Raw genomic sequence first — 25,297 nt, 5'->3', positions numbered from 1 at the left:
TACCTCGGTCAGAATCTTCGTAACTGCTGGAATTCCGCATGGTTTGAAGAGGAAATTAGTTTCCGTTGCCAACTGCAAGCATTACGTATTTTTAGGGGTGGAAATCTACCACAGACCTTGGGTAGCGTACTCTGCCTCTTAAAGGGAGCGCGCTAAAGGTCTATACTTACTCCAGTTTTACTCTTGTATAGGTTAATTCGTGTTTAGAGTGCATTATCGTCTTCTTTAGCTGAATCTTTAGAGCGGCATTTTATACCCTGCAGTGGTAGTAAGTTCCATGACCATACCATGATTATTTTTTTCAGCTACAAATGTCTCAACTTTTGCATTTCTTCGCTGAAACGTATAGTCAGACTCCTACTTTGTCCTGTCTGTTGCAGGGACTACAATGCGTCAAACTACGAGTTAGACGTGTCTGCTAGAGACGACCTGTTCCCGGAAGAAAATGAATACACCTTGGATGTTTAGCAGTTGTGAACTTGACATCTGGGCCTTAAAGGGAAGCTGAAATGGTTTTCTGAGAATTCGACGTTATTCAAGAATTTGAATCTATTGAGCTTCTAGATAAAGCATGCAAAGTTTTTTTTGCACTAGCATTTAGAATGGTGACATAATCGTCGATTAAAACCGCGACGATGTTTCGGCTTCTCCTCACTACGTTGGAGGAGTGCAAGGAAACACGGCAGTGACGTCACTGTTCCGAAATTTCTGATGTCCGCTGCATACGCCTGCATGCTGTTGTGCGTCTTCAGATGGCGCCAAACAATGCATCGTGAGCTTCATCTACAATGGCGTCGCTTTTCTTCCATGGCATAACCGTTTCTTCGCTGGTAACATAGTGCCTTCATACGTGACGTCATTATCGGGGTCTCTTTTCGTCGCTGTACACTTCAGAGAAGCTGAGCGCCGACGACGACTTTATTCGGCGATTGCGCCACCATTTCAAATGCTAGAGCAAAACGATTTCGCAGGCTTTACCAGCACATTTTGCACATTCGGCAACCTTAAACTCATCGCATTCTAAAACCGCTTCATTTACCCTTTAAAGACGAGTCAGATAACTGCACTTATGCTTGCACAACGACTGACACCATATGGCGCTGCAGTACTCCAGCCCCATAGTGTATCTGCACCTCCAAAGAACCCTTTGCTTCCATTTCTCTCTAATATTACAGGATTCTTTTTTTCATAATAAAGCGCACTAAAGTCTAACACAAGGAAGATATTTTCGGTAAACAGCACACTATAACATTACAACGGTAAACATATTCTATGTAAAAATGTTCGTGCCGCCTCGAAATCTCTGCACCTTTCAAACCCCTAAGTTAGACACTTCATACCTATACGTCAGCCACCACACGGGTCGCACCGTCATCAGCTTGTGAAAACCTCTCTTTTTCTTCCCACCTAGAAATATAGCTTGTCCACCGGGATATATACAGGGTGTTTCACCTAAGGCTTTCTACAATTTTTAAAAATACGGTTTTTGAGTTAGAAGCGCGGCTTTTTCGGCATAGCAATGTCAGCTGTATAGTACATCAAAATACAGCTAAAACGTGCTAACCAGCAGACTGTTTAACTAATATTGAGTAGTTAACATTTTAGCTATTACTGTTAGGCTCCCGTGGCCACACAAATTTAGGCTGTCACGACGAATTACGTGCATTAGAGAAGTAGCTTTGCTTGCAAGCTTCTCGAAAGCGCACGTATTTTGGGGCGATGTACCTATATCTATTTTGGCGCGACAGACCTATACTTCCCCGTCAGTGTTCGCAGCACACTACGGAATAACTCAACCGGTCCCAAACCTTTTCTCAATGTCTAATGGGTTCCTTCGCATAGCCTCCATGGAAATGATGTGGCTGACAGCCTCGCCCATGAAGCACTGTCTGCTAAGCCATCGAGAAAAGAAAGTATTTCAAGATTCCAAGAGATTCTTCAAAGGGTCAGTGGTTGGCTATTTAAAAAAAACATTTGGTGTGCTTGCGCAATCAGCCCTGTGTGACCAGGGGCTGAAGAGAGATGGCGCCACCGTACTACACTGCTAGTGCTCCGGCGTGGATGTATAAGACAGTACTGACATCGTATCTGCTGTGTTCGCATGGTGCTTGCGGTGACTAACATTACCGTCACCAGAGTACCGGGAGCCGCCCACCGCCGCTGAGCACGCGCTGATTGGTCCCGATGCTGCAGGCGATGCTGCAGACAGTAGGCTTACCGTCTTCTTCTACAACCTATGCGGGAAACTTAACTGGATTTAAATGGTAACAATGCCCTGTTCGGCATGCGGACGTTCTGATCATGTGAGGACATCCTCAGGACGTTCGGTGTCGTCTGGGTAGGTTCATCCGCATCAGAAACGAAAAAAAAAATGTAAACGTTCAACTATGCTTGAACCAAGTTTCACTAGCGTAAGCGTGGTTATGCTTGGTTTTGCAAGTGACTACAGAGATTGTTGATGAAGGACTTTATTACAAATCTCACGGCTTGTCTTGGTCAGTTCTTTGATTGTACCGAAGTCTTCTTGTTGGATGATCGGATTCGGCCTGATGCTTGCGCTGAAGCGAACGCACATGTCTGCCCAGCCGGCGCACTATCCATGGCGAGACTGAGGAACGAGCTCAAGGTCATTACGACGGAGATGAATGACCTTGGGAGAGATGGCGTAATAGAGCTTAGGCTCTAAAAGAAAACCGTGTGCGCACCGCGTGTTTCAGCGCTGGCACTTCTTTGTGATGTTCTTCTCGGCAACTTCACCAAAAAGAAAAAAAAAACAGGACGCTTGTTCAACAGGCTTTCGCATGCATGCTTTATTCCCATCGATTCATGATTTGTCTAATAAATTAAGATGAGATCCCAGATGAAGGCAATGAAAAAGAGTAACACGAGCACTTTCCGTCCCTTCCGAGAGTCCAATTCAACGGCTCCCCAAGGCTTGTCGAAGAATTGGCGACCAACGCGCTTTACATAAAACCCTTTGACAGGTGAAATGCTTGGGTCAGACAGCCATGTCCAGTTCTTTGCACCTATGATAATTTCTTGAACAGTAGATCCCCTAGAACAACATCTCTCTAATGGTAGAGGTTTTGTAGAAACACCCTGTCATAGATGAAGACTGCCGTGTCGATATGTACACCCCCCGTCAAAAGTATACAGCCCAAGGGGTTTGATTCTAAGGAGTTTAGCGGGGCTCCCTAGCCTATCTAGCAGTCCAAGGTTTGGCAGGATTGAGGACGCGATGTCATTCCTCCTTCGAGAGGTTTCGGTGGCTGAGGATGCATAACGAGGCATGCAGCAGGCTTCAGAAGCAAACCCCTTGGGCCGTATACTTTTGACGGGGGGTGTACCTAATATGGCGCAGGATGCGGCGTTTCTTGAAAGTACTGTATGTCCTCTGAACCATGCGGTATGCGAGGACCTGGGGAGACGAAGGTAAGGAGTACTCCCCCTATAGTCCAGTGGCAGAGATATCAATGGTGTCCAAAAGCTTTTGTCACACCATTTGCCGTAAAATAAGATGAAACAAGAAATTTTGCGTAGTAGCGACCCCCATTGACAGATGCGCTGTTGGTAAGCGTCGCTTCACAGTCCACGTACCAGACAAACATCGCCACGCTTACACGCTGATCACATGATCACTCGTCATTAGTGACGTGCTCGTATCGGGGTTGAACAGACCATCCGGCATCAGCACCATCCTTCTTTCGCGCTGTTGGATTGCTAGCATCTCCCAGCCGCCCACAGAGATTAAAGAAGGCCAATGCTTGTCGGTGGCCCATATGGGTGGAGAGATAAGACAGAGCTACCCGAGGAAGTAGCCTACAATGGTCTGTATCATCTCCAGTGGCGAGACGATGAAGCCGTCGTACTGGCGTGAGCAGTCGGCGTCTTCTTAGCGACCGTAGCGTGCTGTCAGCTGGTGCTTGGAGACCACCGTGGTCGGCTAATCTGGTGCCGAGTACGGTCTGCGCAAAAGTGACGCCGAATCAACAAAACTGGCAATGAAGATCAAATCTCCCGGCCACCGCCGAAGTTTCGTCAGCTTAGAACTTTTCGTACCTTGACCTGCATTTTGAACTCTGACGAGATCTAATTGTCGATATTTTTATTGTCTGAGCGCACTGTTATGTAAACGTGGATGCTCGTTAATTCCAACTCGCTCAGTTCGAACATCCGGTTTATTCCAAATGTCGTTCTGATCCTATAAAAATCCAGAGTATTAAAAAGCCTCGCCGTAATTGAACTCCACATAGCTCTAACAAATTTTTGGGCACCCCATGAGTTCGAGTTATCGAAAATCAATTGTATTTTTGTCAAAGTTGATCTTCATAAAATGTAATAACATCTAGAAGACGTAAACCTTGTCCAACATACCGATTCGTTTACAATGAAAAAGTGAAGAATTTATTCTGGGCTTTAAATACCTCTTCGTTGCTCAACAACACTTTAGCAATCGTTTTGTGTTTTGCACTGTTTCCATTTTTTTTCCACTTAAACTGATGCTGAAACAAAGAAGCTGCTTCACATAACCTACAATCGCTGTGGTTGGCTGCTTCCTATAGTATAGTTTTAATAACCCGCTGCTTACTGAGGAAGTCACCTGACCTTGCGACTCTTCAGGCCATTGAGTTCTTAGCTTGTTTCGCAGCGTGAGTCTAGACTCGCGACTGGAAATGGGTTCACCAGTCGCATGGCTACCTGTATTCTTTCCTCTTCTTTCCCTACATCATCACACACTCCTTTTCTTATTTTCTTCTATCACTAACAGTTAAAGGAAATTGCCATCAAAGCCAAATTAACCGAGAAAGACTTGAAACGCGAACGCAACAGGAGGAAAATATTATTTTTGGAAGGAAATATACGCGGCACATCTAAAGCTTCCTTAATGACTTTGTGGCCTCCCTCAGCCAAGACCTCCGCATGCTGTTGACAATCCAACTGTTCCCGTTTCACGTGAACTCGGAAAGAAGACCACAGGACAGGCGCCTGTCCTGTGGTCTTCTTTCTGTCTCCTGGTAACGTTTGCGCCCACTTATTCATCCTTGAGTTCAGCACAGCCGAGCGCCACCGCAACAGAGGTTTTTCCGTCTTCAGACAGCGCACAAATAACACCAGGGCACTAAGAAAGAACGACACGGACAAGAGAGCGGACAACAGTCCGTGCCGTTTTTTTCTTAGTGTCCTGCACTTTTTTGTGCGCTGTGTTGTGTTTCTACCCCCTCCCCCCCCCTTGACTCTCTTTGTGTGTTCCCGTCACACCTGTGTCCACTTAGGCCATGTCCAGAGGCAGTGCGTCGTTCTGCGAAAGTGGTCTTCATACACGCGCTCCCATGCAACCTCATGAGAGGTGGAAACGAACACGAGGGAGGTATTCAACTCCTGGATTCCTGGTACCACCACTTCTGCCTAACTGCCACGACGTGTCTTCCGGAGTTCCCCTTAAACGTCACCCAAGGCACCCAAGTATTGACCTTGCGACATTGTGTGCATCTGTCAAGGTGACATGTCTCAACGCCAGCTGCTACCTGCGGAGACGAGCGTCTGCCAAGCGCCTGCCATTCAACCGGTCCTAGCTCTTTTGTCAACTGCGGGGTGACGCCGCGGCAGGTGTTCGCCTTTGGGGAATTTCCTTGGAACAAAGATATGGAATCCACCTGGCCGGAAACGACTAGCCCGTCAACACACACTTCTGGACACTTCCAAGTATCCACGGGCCTCAGCGGATGAAACGAGGTGCCGACGCGGCAGGTGTTCGCCCATCTTGTTTCCTGGAGACAAGATATGAAATCCACCTGGCCTGACGGGCCACTTCCGACTATTCAGGAGCCTCAGCCGAGGAAGACGACGAAGCAGTGAACGACCTTGGAGCACCCGGACGAAGTCCCTACGATTGGTTGAAAAAGGCGGGAAGACCTCGGGAGGGTCTATTCAAAGCGCTCGAGCCGTTCATCGAGAAGCCATTCCCGGAGCGACTCCCTGAGCGATACGCTCAACGTTTCCCTGAGATTTCTCAGTTTTTACCTTGTTTGTCATTTTTGTAAATAATCATATAATTATGTAAATACAGTTTTTCCTTCACTTCCCCTACTCCCCGTCTCCGGCCCACCTTCCTTCCTCCTTCGGTACAGCGGCGGTGCTCCTGGACCCGATGCCTGGTGGGACACGCTGCAAGTACGGCAAAACATATCAACTGTTTTAGGATGAAAAAAGTGAAGTACTAACTGGCCCAACGTTCTATCTTGCTGAGCAACATAGCCACAGCGGCATAGTGCACTGTAGCCAACGAATCCCGGGTAGTCCAAACGATCGACGCTCTATTTTGTACTAGGGGGTTATCAATGTTTCCATCTTCGAAACCGCAATGGATTTTGAAATGTGCCGCGGTGCTCCGCGTGTCTTGGCTTCCGTCCACTCCTGTCTAACGTGCGTGGTACATGACCACTCGAGAAATAACGAAATGAAAAGATTACTTACTGACTGCACAGTGCGACAGTCACACCCAGTGGAGTAAATTCCAAACTAAAGTGGGCGAAATGAAGGTTCGGGTTGATGCATGCATGAATTTAGAAGCTCGGGAAAGCAGAAAAAAAAAGCACTTCAAAGAACACACGGACGTGAATAGCCAAACTCATTAAAGGTCAAACGGTAAGTTGGAAACTCTAAACAAACACATATACATGCTTATTTAGTTTAAATAGATGCACTCACTACCCAATGGACACTGAAACGCCACTGGACGTCCGCAGGACGTCCCAAACGTCCCTAGGACGTTCAAGAGAGTTTTAATGCCCACTGGGTACATACAGGCCCGCATGTCCATGGTGCGGAGAAACAGCCACACTATATCACACTACAACGGGATGCCAACATAGACCTGCAGTCCCAATCATACACAATGCCACACCGGAGCAGTGGGAGGTAGAGCAGTCCAGCTGGGAATACGTAGGTCAACTTTCACTGGTCGAACGGGACCAAGCTGGCGCAGCCGCCGTAGGAGACCTGGACTAGGGACGCCACCCATGAAGGCTACCAGCACCCACTCTATAAACACAGATACACCTATATGGGAGTAAAAAGGGAGCAAGCTGTCATCTGGCGCATTAACTTTTATCAGTGTTGTCGGTAACGCGTTACAAGTAACGGCGTTACCGGTAACGCGTTACTTTTTTCGGTAACTTGGTAACGTACTCGTTACCATTTCGGAACTGTAACGGGTAACGTACTTACGTTAACATTTTTCGGTAACGTGAGGTGTCACGTTACTAGTTACTTTTTATTCAAATATTCCCCCTCCGCCTCTCTTTCAGAGAAGAAAACACCGAAAATGACGTTGCAAATAAACAAAATCTACAGTTGCTCTCGACGACCCTTGTTGCGGCTCGCATGCATGCCAGAAAACACCTGCCCTTGACGACGCACTAAACAAAAAAAAACACGAACACTAATTCACACAGTTGTCTTCACCCCCAAACCACTCATACACACAACCGTCTAAAGAGTGGACGCATGCCGATCCACCAATGGACCATTTGCAGAAATCTGTAAGTCAGTTTCTCCGTAACCTTGTTTTCCAGCCAAAAGGTCTCGTTCCCAGGCGACACTTTCGCACTCTCGCACTCTCGCATTCTTTGTGGAAGCAGTTTCCTCTTCTGAGTAAACTCAGGAATGTCGCCAGTTTACTTCAAGATGGCCCCTAGAGCCGTCGAAAGAGTACAATTGTACCGCACACAAAAGGGGATTGCAGTCAACCGGCTGTAGCAGCGCAGTAGAGGAAAAAAGGAAATGGGCCTTTGTTCCTGTGCCGGCTGCAGTGATACTAAGCTTTCTAAAAACTTTCTCCTCAACAACACTGTCGCTCCAACTTTCTCCCGACATAGGCATACCACCCCCCTTCTCCCCTAGCCAGAACAAGGAACAACGCACTCCCCACAGGACTGTGACCAAGGAGGGCCTCCCTCCTTTTCCTGCCTAGACTCTGTTGCAAGCAGAGTGCGACCATCCGGAGTTTCCACTCGCTTGAAGAATATGAGCGTGTCGTCAGGGTTTGAGACCTTTTGGTTGGAAAACAAGCCTTGCAGAGAAGACGAGTTATAGGTTACAGTTACAGCGAAGACGCACTGATTAAAATTCATGGCCATAGAGTAACGGCAAAGTAACGTGCGATACTTTTTTTCGGTAACGGTAACGCGTTACCTTTTTTTGTAGGTAACGTAGGGCGGTAACGCGTTCTTTTTTTCTTAGCGTAACGAGTAACGTATTTAGTTACTTTTTTTCGGTAACGCCTACAGCACTGACTTTCATGAAAGGGTATGCGCTAGTGGACAGCTTTACTCCCTTTTTACCCCTTTCTGTTCAGAGTATAGGAGCAGTGCATAAACGTTTCGACTCTCTCGCTCTCTCTCTAGAAATTCACTGTACCAAGTGCCTCATAACCAAGCTTTCGGACGTAAAAATATCTTAGTTTATAAGCACTTTTATTATATAGATTTCTCGGGAGAATCCTTATTCATATGTGGAGGTTTGTCCCCGAAGAGCCGACATAAACGAGACATTAACTATACTGGAATGCCGCAGGAACGATGGTAAAATGACGAGAGGTTAGTGTCGACACGCTACAGATGCAGACATCGAATGCCTGTCTGGAGCACCCTTCGAGGTGCATGAATGATAAAAAATAAAGGAGTTAAATATTTCGCCGTGAATGAACTTGGCTATTTTCATACTATGAGACACGCAGAAAATGTTTGCTCAAGCATCTCATCATAAAAAAATATAAAATTTCTTTCGATTTCTTGCCGAGGAGAAACATACAGCGACTTCGCTACATGACTGAAGATGCATTCTTTCGTTAAAGCTTCCATCCTCGTTTTTGCGAAGCTAGACAGTTTAAAACCCCTGTCACACGGGCACTGTAAAGGTACTTTGAACTAAAGCTCCATTACGCTACCAAAGGAGCATTACTTCAAGGGAGTTCGCCCGTGCTACACGGTCGCGGAACGACCTTTGGAAAACGATTTTAGCGCCCTCATCGGTGAAAAACTGGATTAAAATTGCAGACTTCAGTGCACATGAAAATACAACAGTGTAACATATTATCATAAAAAAACTTGTTTTATGTCATGATTATGCTGAATCAACGCAATTTTAACTGCAATAATGACATGACTTGCCAAGCACAGAGCATAACATCACAGCGCTGGCCACACTGAGCTCAACTGGCTCGGCTTGGTTCTTCGGCTCTTCCCTTTGCTTCTTTTCCTCTGTTTTCTTTGGCCTTGCGATCGTTGCGATTCTGTTCACGTTTTTCTCTGTGCCTTGCGTTCAGCGATCTCCGTCAAGATGAGTGACGACCCACGCGACGTCGAGAGGAAGTTTGAAATCGCTCTTGCAATGACTGCGGTTTCGTCATCGACCGCAGACCTTGCGCTAGCAAGGCGAAGGGTGCGCGCAATAAGACGGCGTCTCTTGGCGAACAACGCTTTGCTTATAGCACTGGCCTCGTCCCGGCGCACAGTGCGGCGACAGGTCTGGGCATACCCACGTAACGAGCGCTGGTTCGAAGACACGCTGCCAGGTTTAGGTAGCCGGCACTTCCGGCAGTCTTTTCGCGTGTCGGAGACCAGCTTTCGGTATCTTGTCGACGTTTGCCGGCCAGCAATGGAGCGACAAGTTACGAACATGCGCGAGCCCATCCCCGTAGAAAAACGCGTCGCAGTCGCCTTGTACAAGCTCTGCTCGTGCGCAGAGGACAGAGCCGTCGCTGACGTCTTCGGCATTGGACGTTCAACAGTGAACGAAGTGTACAGGGAATTTTGCGAGACTGTCGTGGCTACGCTAGAAGATGAGTGGGTGAAAATGCCCACTGCGGCTGACATGCCTGCTCACATAAGGGAGTTTGAAGCTGTGTGTGGGTTCCCGCAAGCCGTTGGAGCGTTGGATGGTTGTCATATTCCTGTGTCGCCACCGAAGGAGCATGCCAGTGACTATTATAACTACAAGGGATGGTGAGTAGTCAACGAGTTCCGACAATATTGAAAGGGCCATGCAGGAGTCGTCCACTATGTTTTCATAGTTCGTGTACTGTGCTGCTTGCCACCAGCAAAAGTAAACTTAGGAGTCATACATTGGAGATGCCACGTTTTTATTTTTCACATACTGTGCTCATTGCCACCTGCAAAAAAAAAAAAAACTCATAACAGTTGTGAATGAGAGATGTCCATTTTTTCATAGTTGCATATTGTGCTTTTCATTTCGAAAACATATAGCAGTTGTGATTGGGAGGATTAAGTGTATGTGTGGCGGTAATTATTTTAATGCTTTGGATAGCATAGAACAAACATATGAACTGCTGATGTGGAAGCATGAAACAAAGGTATGGATGCATCTTGTGACATTAGGAAGCAATTTAAAGCACCCCATGCGCGCATCCTGGTTACTTCTTTTAAACATATTCCTCCTCCATTGATGTTCTCATGATAGCACATATTTGATGACCTTTCTGATTGCAGTTTGCTGTATGTTAATAAAATATTCTGCTTTGCAGGTACAGTATCATTCTACTGGCCCTTGTGGATCACAAGTACAGTTTCCGGTTCGTGAACGCTGGATCGCCGGGGCGGTGTCACGACTCATATGTGTACCAAAACTCGACGTTGGCCAAGATTGTTGGGTCACCCATATTCACTGCGCCAACTGCCACCATAAACGGAGTCATCGTGCCACCTTTGATCCTGTGCGATCAGGCATTTCCTCTGACACAGAACTTGATGAAGCCTTTCAGAAGCCTTGATACCTGCGATGGGCACAGAAGCTACAACTACCACCTATCCAAGTCTAGAAGAATTGTGGAAAACGCATTTGGGAGGCTGAAAGCAAGATTCAGGCTCCTTTCTAAAAGAATGGATGCTGACATCAAGAATGTGCCAAGGATAATGAGGGCATGTTGTGTGCTCCACAATATTTGTGAGCATTTTAATGACTTTGTGGCACAACAGTGGTTGCGGGAAGTAGAAATTGATGAAGCTGCGCATGTACAGCCTGCACATTCCTCTGATGTCGTGACTGCAAATGGTGCAGATGTTAGAGAAGCACTTGTTGAATACTATCGGCATTTTGAACAACATTAGATATATTTGTCACTGGTTTGGTTTGGTTTATGGGGTTTAACGTCCCAAAGCGACTGAGGCTATGAGGGACGCTGTAGTGGAGGGCTCCGGAAATTTCGACCACCTGGAGTTCTTTAACGTGCACTGACATCGCACAGTACACTACTGTGTAGTGAAGTTCGTGGTGCTGTATTTTGTTTGCCGCATCCGGTCGCGTTATTGGAATGCCCATTACGTCCTTTTTCTTGGGCCCTCCGCAGAACCGCACAGAAAGGGTCAGTCAACCCAGCGGATGAAGGGGGCGCCGAATGGCGGGGGATTACAGGAGACGTCAAACTTCCACCCCCCGACCTACCTTCCACGGCCGACAATGACGGAAACAACTCCTCCAAATTCGGCAGCATTGGTGTCCTCCGTAGTCCTCACACACCCTCGTGATCCTGGACCCTTCTCTGGGGACGACGACGCTGACGTCGAGACTTGGCTTCGCAAGTATGAACGGTGCAGCGCTAACAACCGGTGGGACCAAACTTTCATGCTTGCGAACGTCGTTTTTTACCTTAAGGGCACGGCGCTCAAGTGGTACGATACCAACGAAGAGACATTGACCAGTTGGGATGACTGTAAACAGAAACTTATCGACCTTTTCGACAAACCGCTCGGCCGGCAGCTTGCCGCAAAAAGAGATCTCGCAAGCCGCGCCCAGTCATCCACGGAGTCCTACGTCTCCTATATTCAGGATGTGTTGGCTCTGTGCTATACGGTAGATACAGAGATGAGTGAGGCTGACAAAGTTGGACATGTGCTCAAGGGCATCGCAGACGACGCCTTCAATCTGCTCGTTTACAAAAACTGTGACAAGATTGCAGACATCATAAAAGAATGCCGCCGCTTCGAGGACGCCAAAAGCCGACGGATCAGTCAGCATATCCACACTGACGCCAGCGGTATTGGACTGGGTGCCGTTCTCACCCAACGCAAACCTGGCTTCCGTGAATATGTGGTCGCCTACGCCAGTCGGACCTTGAGCAAAGCGGAGGCCAACTATTCTGTTACCGAACGAGAATGTTTGGCCATCATTTGGGCCATTGGAAAATTTCGTCCCTATGTCTACGGTCGCCCGTTCTGTATAGTAACCGACCACCATGCCCTGTGCTGGCTGGCCTCTCTCAAAGACCCGTCAGGGCGCCTAGCTCGCTGGGCTCTGCGATTGCAGGAGTATGACATTCATGTCATTTACCGCTCTGGCCTCAAGCATAATGACGCGGACGCTCTTTCCCGCTCGCCGCTACCTAGTGCTTCATCGCCTGCTCCTGTGTCTGCTTACGACTTGTCCTCGCTTGCCACTGCCGACATGTCCACCGAGCAGCGGAAAGACCCTTGGATCGCCTCTCTTATTAACTTCCTTTCGAGTCCTACGACTGATAATTCGCCCCGTTCCCTCTTACGTCAAGCCCGTCACTTTTCTATTCGGGACGGTCTCCTCTATCGTCGCAATTACCTGTTCGACGGACGCAAATGGCTCCTAGTGGTCCCCCGCCATCTACGCCCCGACATTTGCGCCGCTTTCCATGCGGACCCCCAGTGTGCCCACGGCGGCGTGTTGAAAACCTATACGCGTCTGCGTCTCCGATTCTACTGGCGTGGCATGTACCGCTTTGTTCGCCACTTTGTGCGATCCTGCCCATCCTGTCAACGGCGTAAATGTCCGCCTCACACCTCGCCTGCTCCACTGCAGCCGTTACCCTGCTCTGCCCGCCCATTTGACCGCGTTGGCATAGACCTCTACGGCCCCCTCCCTCCCACTCCCGCTGGTCACCGCTGGATTATCGTGGCCATGGATCATCTCACATGTTATGCTGAAACGTCTCCATTACCATCTGCCTCCGCCCGCGACGTGGCTTCCTTTCTTCTAAAGAACCTGATTCTTCGCCATGGTGCTCCTCAAGAACTGCTCAGCGACCGTGGCCGCGTATTCCTGTCTGACGCTCTTGAGGCCCTCCTCAAGGAATGCCGCATTATCCATCGAACCGCTTCGTCTTACCACCCTCAGACCAACGGCCTGACCGAGCGCTTCAACCGAACCCTCAGTGACATGCTGTCCATGTACGTCGACGCCAACCACTCCAACTGGGACCAAGTTCTTCCCTTCGTCACCTACGCATATAACACTGCGACACAAACCACCACTGGATTCTCTCCCTTCTTTCTTCTGTACGGCCGCGAGCCCCCCTGCACGATGGATACTCTTCTTCGCTACCGACCCGACATTTACGAGTCCACGCCACTGTCCGACGCTGCCAGGTACGCCGAAGAATGCCGCCAGCTTGCTCGCTCGTTTACCACGCAGACCCAGTGGCAGCAAAAACATGACCGCGACACTTCCGCGGCCTCTACCTCCTACCCTGCCGACTCCCTTGTGTGGCTCTGGGTGCCTGCCACAACTCCCGGCCTTTCGCGGAAACTGCTGCATCGGTATCATGGTCCCTACCGGGTTCTCAAGCAAACATCTCCGGTCAATTATATTGTTGAGCCTGTTGCACCCGCTGCGGACTTGCGTCGCCGTGGCCGCGAAACCGTCCACGTCGACCGACTGAAGCTGTACTACGACCCCTCTGTTCTTCTTTCCCCTTAAGATGCCAGGATGGCTCCTTTTCACCCGGGGGAAACTGTAGTGTGCCAACTGTGACAGGTTCCGCTACCGCCATGCGCCGACACTGCGCTGCGCCTGACGACGACGAAGTTATGCGCCGACACTACGCTGCGCCTGACGACGACGAAGTTGCCCCGCTCTCTTGGTGCTGGCTACGCCCGTCTACGCTGCCAGATCCTGCACGGCGGTTCGGTCTCTTGAGGACGCCTAATAAACGCACCCCTACAATTGTTTAAATCTGTTCCACCTCTTCCTAACGGCCAGTATATCATCACTCCTGTCCTTGATTTGCCCGTCACAAAGAATGTTGCCCTTGCCCATACAGTTGTCACAGTCTCGGCAAACAGCGCATGTCTACCTGTTCTCAACTTCAGTACGCACGTCCAGATGCTTCCTCAAGGCATATGCCTCGCCACGGTGTCCCCCACCGACGACTACGTGATCTCCGCAATCACAAACTGTGTATCGTCCTCTCCGGCCAATCATGTCACAGCTCTTTCGAGACCTGACCACTTTGCCATTATGATCGCTTCCGATCTCTCTTCCGACCAAGCAGAGGCGCTTACCCATCTTCTGGCATCTTTTCAGGACATATTTGATTTCAATGACCGCCCTTTGGCTCGTACGACTATTTTGAAGCATCGTATCAACACCGGTGATGCCGCTCCTCTGCACCGCCGGCCTTATAGGGTGTCCAGTTCCGAACGCCAAGTGATACAACAGGAAGTCGAAAAGATGCTCCCTAAGGACATCATCGAACCGTCGTCCAGTCCTTGGGCCTCTCCGGTCGTCCTTGTTAAAAAGAAAGACGGCAGTTGGCATTTCTGCGTTGACTATCGCCACCTGAACCGCATCACAAGAAGAGACGTGTACCCACTCCCTAGGATCGATGACGCTCTCGACTGCCTCCACGGATCTCAATACTTTTCTTCCATTGATCTTCGTTCCGGTTATTGGCAAATCACCGTTGACGAGCAGGACCGCGAAAAAACAGCTTTTGTCATACCTGACGGTTTATACCAGTTCAAAGTCATGCCGTTCGGACTTTGTAATGCACCAGCTACTTTTGAACGGTTGATGGACTCACTACTTTGCGGATTTAAATGGATTACGTGTATGTGCTACCTTGACGATGTTGTTGTCTTCTCGCCCACATTTGCCTCGCACCTTGCCCGTCTCAGGAGTATCCTGACCATGGGCGTCCGGAGGGGGGGGCAAGGGGGGGCGGCTGCACCCCCCTGGAAAATCACTCACTCGAACCGTGAGTGATGGCCGCACGCCAGGGGCGGTGGTGCGCTCAGCCAAAAGGGTAAAAGCAGCCCCGCTTCGACGCTTGGTCACATCTGCGAAATGCCGCGTCCGGGCGCGCGTCGTTCCGCCGTTTTCAAACCACGCCACCGCCAGCTCTGCTGAAGGACGACCTGTTGCAGACATGCAGCGGCACCGGCGAGCATGTGTTTCGAGCCGTCTTGAGATGGGTGTCTGTTTCTTTGATCTCTAGAGAGATAGCGACACGGAGGCAGACAGTGCACAGGGCACAGGTGGTGGTGGTGGTAGTGGTTTATTTAAAAAAAAATAAAAATAAAAAGTGAAGCAAAAGAGTGTTGCCGGCCGCGGCAATTGCTATCTAATATCTTAAGCACCCGAGCTGCAGCCGGCGGAAACGAAAGGGAAAGGGAGAGGATAGTGAGGAGAAGTATAGAGGGGAGCGACAGCGAGAAAGGACAGGGGAGAGCTTTGTACACTATTTACAAAATACAAAAGTAATCAAGTTCGCGCCGCTCGCGCGCTAAGAGGGCACAGGTCGCTCGCTAGAATCAGGATACGTTCGTACGCCGGCCACCGATGAATTCTTGAGGGGGGAAGGACAAATCAGCCGTGTCCACCCCCGCTTTGTCGGGCTGCTCAGGGGCAAGCGGGCGACGAGTTGGCGCCGCCGCCGCTCGCTGTCTCCTCCGATCCTCGGGAGAGCTCAGTGCGGTAGAAGCGCCGCTTTCAGAACCTTCGGCAAAGGGGATTAGCTGCTTTTGTTCACGGCGACGCAGTCTCCAGAGGCGCCCCCACACCAGCGTTCCTTGCGTCTTCTCCGAAAACCAGCGCCTTTGGTCAACGCAGCCCGATGGCGCCTGCCTGGCTCGCCTGTCACCTCTGGCCGGGCCTCAAATCACAACAGCGCCCATGTACTGTGCGTGTCAGTGCATGGTAAAGAGACCCAGGTGGTCGACATTATCCGAAACTCTGTACTACTCCGTCCCTTATAGCCTGAGTCGTTTTGGGGCTCTGAACCCCATAAAAGCACAAAAACAAATTTTCCGACCGAATTAGTTGCGGGTGTCCCTTCCCCTCGGAAGTCGCGCGGCGTTCCTTACACCCCAAAAGTGCGCATTCGTGGATATTGTGGCAAGTAAGCCCTTGCACATGTGCGCGCCTCTGTGTTTGTGCTTCGGTGTTTTTAGTGGCGGGTTGTCAACGAAGGTGAGAACAACCAAGACAGCGGACGAGAAAACGACGAGCGGCGAGCAGTGTGTGTGCGGTTGCTCGACTGTGCGGATGCGAGAGCAAGATGGAGCGAGGTGTATGAAGCTGCGAGCGTGCATTTATCTTGTAAATAAGTTTTCGTTGTATATAGTCATCTTTTGTTTTCAACGTACTCGTTCAACCATTTTTCCAATCAATATATATGATGACTGTGCACTGAGAGCGTGTAATGAAGCACAGAAATGAATTTATCACCCGTGTAACTACGCAATTCACCCAGAAAAATCCGAGGCGCCTACAGTTGCTGTTCAAGGAAGACTGACTGAGTGACTGTAGTTGCGTGTTTGTGAACATATTGCGCTGTGTGCTGGTCATCAATTCGGGTGAGTCGAGAACCCGTATGCAGTAAGACTGAGCACTTCGAGTATTGATAGTATCTTTTTGCATTTTTATTAATTTTAATTGTTTCTTTGTTGATAAACTCCAATGTATCTCTACAATCCGCGCTTTAATTTGCTGCTTGTAATTTTCTTTCATGTGTGTATTTTACTTATTTTTTATTTATATATAAATAAATCAATTTACTCCGCAAATAGTGCCTTTTCGCTACGAATATACCCCCCCCCCCCCTCCTGCGCCAACAACCAATGGGCCCCCCCCTGAAAAAAATTCTGCGGACGCCCTTGATCCTGACTGTCTTTCGTACGTCTGGGCTACAGCTCAACTCATCCAAATGCCACTTCGGCCACCGGCAACTCACCATTCTTGGACATCTCGTCGACGCCTCCGGTGTACGTCCTGATCCAGCTAAAATTGCAGCGGTGCAACACTTCCCTCGTCTACATTCCCAGAAAGACGTGCGCAGTTTTCTTGGGCTGTGTTCCTACTTTCGCCGTTTTATTCAGGATTTTGCTCTTATCGCTCGTCCCCTCACTGACCTCCTGAAGACCGACAGACTTTACTTGGGGCACTGATCAACAGCATGCGTTTTCCACGCTTGTCCGCCTGCTGACATCATCCCCAATTTTAGCACATTTTGATCCCGCGGCCCCTACTGAACTCCGCACGGACGCCTGTGGCTACGGGATCAGAGCCGTGCTGGCTCAACGCTCCCGGGGCCCATACCGCGTGGTTGCGTATGCTAGCCGCCTGCTGTCACCTGCCGAGCGAAATTACTCCATTACCGAACGTGAGTGCCTCGCCCTGGTTTGGGCTGTTGCTAAATTCCGGCCATACTTGTTCGGGCGTGCCTTTTCTGTTATCACGGACCACCACGCCCTATGCTGGCTGTCCTCGCGGAAAGACCCTTCTGGGCGTCTTGGCCGCTGGGTGCTATGCCGTCAGGAGTATTCGTACACTGTCGTGTACAAGTCTGGGCGTCTCCATCAAGACGCTGATTGCCTGTCTCGGTACCCTGTCGAGCCACCTGCTCTCAGTGACACTGATGATATCCCTTCCCTGTTTGGCATTTCTGATCTACACAACATCGCCGAGGAGCAGCGCAAAGACCCTTATTTGCAAACCATCATCGAGGGCCTCAGCTCTGGAAGCTCGAAGCGGTCCCTGCAGCTCTTCGTTACCGAAAATGACATCCTCTATCGCCGCAACTTCCGTTCTAACTTGCCCTCCCTCCTTCTAGTCATTCCCCAGCAGCTGCGGTTTTCTATAATTGCAGAACTCCATGACCTGCCTGCCGCTGGCCACCTTGGTGTGGCACGAACTTACGACCGGATACGGCGCCATTTCTTTTGGCCTGGATTATACCGTACAGTGCGGCATTACGTCACCACCTCCTGGTCTTCTGCATCCTATAGACGTGCCTGTGGAACCGTTCCACCGTGTAGGGCTCGACCTCCTTGGACCATTCCCGACCTCGGCATCCGGAAATAGGTGGGTGGCAGTAGCCACAGACTATGCCACTCGGTATGCGATCACCCATGCATTGCCTACGATCTGCGCGACCGATGTGGCAGATTTTCTTTTGCACAATCTCATTCTGCAACATGGTGCCCCTCGTCAGCTACTCACAGACCGCGGACGCTATTTCCTGTCCAGAGTTGTTGACGACATCCTGCGTTCATGTTCCACCAAGCATACGATTGCCACAGCATACCACCCGCAGACCAACGGGCTAACCGAGCGTTTGAACCGAACATTGACAGACATGTTGTCTATGTACGTCTCCCCCGACCACAAAGACTGGGATCTCGCCTTGCCCTACGTCACGTTCGCTTACAACACCTCACGGCATGACACAACTGGCTACTCTCCTTTCTATCTCTTATACGGGAGACACGCCGTCCTGCCTTTGGATACACTCGTCCCATCTGCTGACCGTCCAGTCACCGCCTATGCCCGTGACGCCATTGCTCAAGCTGCAGACGCTCGCCAAATCACCCGTACTCGGCTACAAGCGTCCCAGCAAGCACAGAAGTCTCTGTATGATAATCACCATCGCCATGTCACATACGAACCGGGGTCGCTCGTTCTTCTGTGTCCCCTTCCCGCCGCGTCGGTCTTTCTGAGAAACTTTTGTCTCCCTACTATGGTCCTTATCGTGTTGTGCGTCAGGTCATTGACGTCACGTATGAAGTTGCTCCTCATACACCTGCATCCTCATCATGTAGAGCACCCACCGATATTGTTCACGTTACGCGCCTCAAGCCCTACCACGCAGCTCCTCTATCATCGGCCTAGCGCCGGGACAGCGCTTGTGCTTCTGGGGGTCATGTTACGACGAAGTGAACTCCTGCACGAAAGGGACGAACGAAGAAGAAGAAGTTGATGGTGTTTTTTGTTCGCGTTGGTGCTCCCTGCTAGGAACTATCCACATTCGGCTTGTAAATAAATGTATATAGTATTTCCCCGTAACAATATGTTTTCTACTTGCTTGTATCTTCCTTTGTGCTTTTAATTGTTATAGAAAGTTAACCTCTCCAGAAGTGTCCTCTTGCAATGTGAGTGAGCAATACGAATCTGCAAGACGTCAACCATCCTACAATTATCATCTTCAACAGCAGTTCCCTTCTACGAGATCTTAAGAGAGGATTTCAACTGGCGCAGCCGTACAGGGGACTTTTTAACTTGTGTGATCAATGTAATATTTAGCGCATTATTTAAAAAGAACAAAACACGCCAGCAAAGGTCTTGTGTCTTCACTCCTTTGAATATTGAAGAAGTGAAGCTTGTTCGGCCAGTTGGTGCATGGTAAGTCGAAAACCAGTGGAAAGAACGCATTCAGAAGCAGGAGAAGTACACATGACAACGCTGGAAACACAACTGCAAATAATTTACTTGGTGTATCGCCAACATCAGAACAGGGCGCACAAGAGCAACCACAAATGATAACAGGACAACAAAAGCAAAGTTGATTAAGCGACCGAAGATTGCATGTGGCAACCTATGTCCCATTCATGAAAGTGTACTCTTTTGCCGTGAACCTAACAAAGCTGTCACTGATGCATTCAGTTCCTAACTGCTTGATTTTGAAGGCTTCCAAGATTTCTCGTCTATCTGCGTTTCTAACGAGAAATCTTGGAAGCCTTCAAAATCAAGCAGTTAGGAACTGAATGCATCAGTGACAGCTCCGTTAGATTCACGGCAAAAGAGTACAGTTTCATGAATGGGACATAGGTTGCCACATGCAATCTTCGGTCGCTTAATCAATTTTGTTTTTGTTGTCCTGTTATCGTTTGTGGTTGTTCTCGTGCATGTGCGCCCTGTTGTGATGTTGGCGATACAGCAAGTAAAGAATTTTCAGTTGTGTTTCCAGCGTTGTCCTGTATACTTCTCCTCCTTGTGAGCGCGTCCTTTCCGCTGGTTTTCGACTTACCTACTCCTTTTAAGTTTTATTAAAAAATGTCCCCATCAAATCAACAAGCTTTTCTTGAGCATTGACGTGGCGTTCCATTAACTGCGCTTCCTTCTCTGAGGCAGCTGCCAGTGCGATGCGAAGCTGGCGTTGCTCTTCAAGCAGCTGCTGCTGGAAGCTCGAGCTCTCAGCCTTCCTTTTGCGCGAGCGCCGCCTCTGGATGTTGCCTGGCTCTTCATTTTCATTTCCTTGCTCTTCATCCTCGCACACAGCTGTGCACAAGGCATTCTGTGATGAACTGGGTACGTCCAGATCCCCAGCTGTGCTCCTTGGTGGACTTGCGCCACCTTCCATGCTGGCGATGAGCTAAAGAAAACAAATGCAAGAGAATTTATGATGGAATTTGTGGGCGCGAACAAACAAAACACAGGAGATACCACAGGACAGGCGCCTTCCTGTGGCCAAGAGAATTTACATGCGCTTATCATATTCCATGTACTGGTGGCAATGAAAGCAGCAAAACATTCTCGACTTAACTCTTGTTGTGCAGACTTCTTAAAAAAATTTCGTGCTTCTCAGCAGTTGCACTGAAATTCATGTGAACAGAAAATGATGGCGCTGTACCATACCATGCAAACAGCTTTTGATTTGGTACAACAATAAAATAATATTTCCAGCAGTGAACAAGTTCACATTCACATGAATTGAATGAAGGAAGAATTTCATTTTAGAGAAAGCACTGATTGCATGAGCCAATATGCATGTAGGAGACCATGGAAGAGCACTGTGCTTATAAATATATGGTTTCATTTCTATACAACTGAGTCATAATGTGCACAATGTTTGGCGTAAAAGGGAGTGCAGCGGCATGCACTGCACTTTGGTTCACTCGCGTGATTAACAGCAAGCATTAATGCCGTGCCGAAGAAAATTGCTGCCTACCTGTTCCACTGTCGCGCTCTCTTCGACCAGTGAATGATCATTGGCTGGCAGGCTGCCCAGAAACCTGTGGATTTCCGTGAAGTACATCCACGGAACCGGCGCTGAGCCCGTCGTCCGTTGTTTGGAGCAGTTCCTGAAACAGTTTCACTCATTTGTTATTCGCACGCAAGTGTCAGAATGAGCAGGAAATGATGAGTAGCAAGAGCAAGCTGCATACAGAAAGATGAAATTATCTACTGTGAAAAGTGCATCTCGGGGGCGCCGCGTAATATAGCTCACAATTAGGGGGTCGGGACATTCAATGCAGCTACACATTCGTTTTTAACTGATTGTGATACAGCAGCCAGTGAAAGCTTTCATCCCGCCTTCTCGGCGACTACAATACGCGGCTCAATCCTCACTCCGCAAACTTTCACGAAACCGTGCAGCTTCTGCGCACCGATTCCTATAAAAGCATTAGCAATCAGCTCAGAACACTTCATTTAAGACCAGCAAATGCCTTACCTGTAGGCTTGAGTGAGGTTATCAATCTTCGACTGCACCTGTTTGCGGGATTTAAAAATCCCGCTTCGAGCAAGGCCTTGCGCGATGGCCTCGTACACCTTTGCGTTTCGTTTCTCGGCCCTGAGGCTATCTAAATTTTCTTCCCATAGCGAGATGAGGGCCCAAGTCTCTCTTTCACTCCACGTGGTCCGCGGTTTTGGCGGTTTTGCAGTAGGGTCCACCGCGGATTCACTGCCACTCATTTTGTCAAAAATAAAAAAAAGCACGAAGCTGTACACACAGAAAAAAAAAAGCAGTGCACTCTCGGAGAGCGGGTAGTGTTGGCGACTAGCGGCATCCAGTGAGTCTACTGCCAAAGGCAGGGTGTCTAGCAACGGCACCGCAGATGTGGCACTATCTGCTGTCCGCCACTGTCCGTACTTGCTGAAAACAACAAACAACATGGCCGACATGGCGTCGTAGTTACCGTGGCGCTTGTAAATCCGGGACGAGAGTATGGCACGGTGAAACCGCCACAAAACAAATAACCTTATATTTTAAAACATCAATAATTTTACGAAGCAAATTTAAGAAAAGAACATCGATCGTTTCTTATCCCCATTTATTTTTGCTGCTAACTTACTGGGAGAGAGAGTACTCCCTTGCAGCCTCAAAGGACAAACTCGAGCTGCCTTGATTCGAAGTTCCTTTGAACTAGGTGTCCTTAGGCGCGTCCGTGTGGCAGCGCGCGTTCTCCCTTGGAGTAATGGAGCTTTAGTTGAAAGTACCTTTACAGTGCCCGTGTGACAGGGGTATAATACCTCTGCCACACGGCAAATTTAATGTCATTCCCATCGGATGACGTTCGTTCAAAATGACATTATTTTGCTGCCACACGAGAAAATACAATGTCATTCGATGAAAAAGACATTACGTATCGAATGAGTTTACAGAACTCATTAGCCAGTGATCTCCGAGCTAATGTGTTATCTCGAAGCCAGAGACTAGGTGAGAACATACACCGATAAAACACGATTTCAAGTGTCACAAGCACTGTAATATTTCCGCGTCCGTATTATTTTGCGGTCGTTCATTTATGTATATAAAAATGCCAAATAGAATTCGAAAAAATAAAACTCACTCTCGCTACCAGCCTTGCGTGGCTTGCGTTCACAACATGGCTACGCCCAGCCTGCCCGCTTCGGACAGAATACTGCATCGCCGCTGCATTTTTCGACACGATAGCTTGCTCTAAACGGTTGTATTCGCTTTTATTTTGTGCATTCTCTCCCTCCGTAACAATATAGGTGTGAAATATTAATCGTTTTTTAGGTAAATTTAAGAATTTCTTGATGCAATGCAATGTTGATACGCTGGTCGAACAATTTTATAAAGTTGTGCATGACTGTCTGTGTAAGTTCGTCCCCAAGAAATGTGTCAAGAGAAACCCCACGCATATATGGTACAACAGGGAAATCATCCAACTTATACGCCGCATAAAGAGGCTTCGCAACCGGTGTAAATCACGGCATAAAAGTGATGCTGGGCTTCTTGTTTCCTTGAAAACGACTCTGCGAACTAAAATGCACGACGCTAAGAAATTTTATTATAAGAACACGCTAACAACATTTATGAAATCCAACCCATCCAAATTCTGGAAAACAATTACTCCGTCCGGTCGCTGTTCTTCATCATTTGTTGTTAATGATAAACCATGTTCTAACCCTTCAGTTATCTCCGAAGCTTTTAATAATTACTTTAGATCGGTATTTGAGAGTGACAATGGCACTACACCAACATTTAGTTTAGTCGCTGAATTGCCGTCCTTCCCGAAGTTGGATATAACATACAATGGAGTTCTTAATCTACTGTTACAAATTGACGGGACGAAAAGCGCTGGAGCCGATGGTATACCCAATATGTTTCTAAAAAAGTATCCTGAGTGGTGTGCCCGCTACCTGACTGTGATTTTCCGAAAGTCCCTTCTATCCGAAACCGTTCCACAAGTCTGGAAAATAGCTAATGTAGTACCAGTATTTAAGTCCGGTAATAAACAATGCCTCTCCAATTATAGACCAATTTCCTTATTGTGTACTTGTTGCAAGGTATTAGAGCACATTATTCATAAACATATTGTGTCGTACTTGTCTAACAACAATCTTCTCTGTAATAATCAGCATGGTTTCCGGGCTGGGTTCTCCACACTCACGCAGTTAATTGAATTCTCACACGACATTGCATCATGCTTAAATAACCGCGGTCAGCTGGACGCCATTTTTATTGACTACTCCAAAGCTTTCGATTTGGTTTCTCATAGTAAACTGATTACTAAACTTGGCGCTTTTCTCAAAGGAACTCACGGCGTTCCACTACTAGGCTTGATCAAGGACTATTTACGGTTAAGATCCCAGTTTGTCACCTTCAATCACTCTCAATCAGCGTCTGTCTCTGTAACATCTGGCGTCCCGCAGGGATCAGTTCTAGGGCCACTTCTATTTCTCATCTACATTAATGACGTCGTCCAGATAACTGCTAACACACCTGTTAAAATTCGTCTATATGCAGATGACTGCGTTCTGTATTCAAACATAAGTAATGCATGCGACCAGCTAATTTTAAATAATGTGTTTTCTTCATTCTGTGCTTGGAGCAACACATGGCAGATGAAGATAAATTTCAGTAAAACTGTGTCGATGACATTCACTAACAAGAAGAATCCTTTGCGTTTTTCGTACACTAACAGCACTCATCAACTAACGCACGTAAACGAGTTCAAGTACCTAGGAGTAACCTTTTGTTCTAACTTAAATTGGTCAAAACACGTCGATTTAACTTGCTCCAAGGCACTGAAGAAACTCGGATTTTTAAAACGCACCTTAAAGGATTCGACTAAAAACTGTAAGTTGACGGCGTACAAATCTCTGGTAAGGCCTGTGCTTGAATACGCCTCGGCAGTCTGGTCACCGCACTTCGCTAAAGACATCACTAAACTAGAAAATGTGCAGAATAAAGCAATAAGATTTATATATAAACGTTATGACCGCCAGTTCTCTCCCACAGCTCATGCCCGCACCTTATCACTTGACACACTTCAACACAGACGCATATGTGATCGCCTTATCACTATTCACAAGATCATCAACAAATGCATTTATGTTGACGCCCCGCTTTTCTTTTCTTTCGCCAGTTCTTCAGCACGTGTCACTCGCCGTACTAACCCGCTTAACATTGTGCCGTTTATGCCGTTTTTGGACTCTTTCAAATATTCATTTTTTCCTTCGACAGTGGAGCTATGGAATAATTTGGATATTACATTACGTCAGATGTCTGTTGACCGCTTTGCGCAAGAATTGTCTAATCATGTATTTTCTTATTAATAGCACACTTTTGTTTATGTAAATGTTTATGTTTGTTTGTTTGTTTATGTTTATGCACTATCCTACTGTTTTATCTGTTTTCCATCCTATGTACCACTCCTGCAATGTCCCAACTGGGATAGCAGTATTTGTAAATAAAATAAAATAAATAAATGCTAGGCTTAACAATGTACGGCGTACACTGTCGTCATAGCAACGACCCCGGGCGAAGTATTTCTCCAGCTTTGCACTGGAATCTACATTTTCATTTCATCCAATTCATTTAGATGTAAAGCCCTCGAATGCATTCATTACTGCCGTTAATAAAAGAGAGAAACGTTTCTTCGGCACACAGTTCAGTAGGTTTGACTTGCTATCATCTAGGTGGCGCCACAGTATGTTATGTTGCTCGCGCGCTACGCTAGCCACTCCCAACCACCGTGCTCCCAACTAAAACTTGTGAGGACGG

General features: G+C 48.1%; 1 protein-coding gene and 1 pseudogene across 1 annotated transcript; one reads left to right on the top strand and one right to left on the bottom strand.

Moving 5' to 3' along the window:
- Nucleotides 1–3,802: 3,802 nt before the first annotated feature.
- The window catches only part of LOC149332160 (uncharacterized), an 88,995-nt pseudogene continuing 67,500 nt past the window's right edge, over nucleotides 3,803–25,297 (bottom strand).
- LOC149332162 (uncharacterized) lies at nucleotides 9,113–11,168 on the top strand. Its single transcript, XM_089557107.1, has 2 exons — nucleotides 9,113–10,004; nucleotides 10,544–11,168. The coding sequence occupies exons 1-2, from the start codon at nucleotides 9,340–9,342 to the stop codon at nucleotides 11,124–11,126; spliced, it is 1,248 nt and encodes a 415-aa protein (XP_089413233.1). The 5' UTR covers nucleotides 9,113–9,339; the 3' UTR covers nucleotides 11,127–11,168.

This window comes from Amblyomma mixtum, chromosome 8, assembly GCF_055824585.1.
Source record: "Amblyomma mixtum isolate Tamu chromosome 8, ASM5582458v1, whole genome shotgun sequence".
NCBI classification, from domain to species: Eukaryota; Metazoa; Arthropoda; class Arachnida; order Ixodida; family Ixodidae; genus Amblyomma; species Amblyomma mixtum.
Note: the sequence above shows the minus strand (reverse complement) of the source record. Positions and strands in the feature narration are given on the sequence as shown.

What these genes read in the sequence shown, in the direction of transcription:
- LOC149332162 (XM_089557107.1), top strand. Translation starts at nt 9,340, where the DNA reads ATGAGTGACGACCCACGCGACGTCGAGAGGAAGTTTGAAATCGCTCTT. An exon ending in TATTATAACTACAAGGGATG is followed by an intron (nt 10,005 to 10,543) that starts GTGAGTAGTCAA and finishes TCTGCTTTGCAG; the next exon opens with GTACAGTATCATTCTACTGG.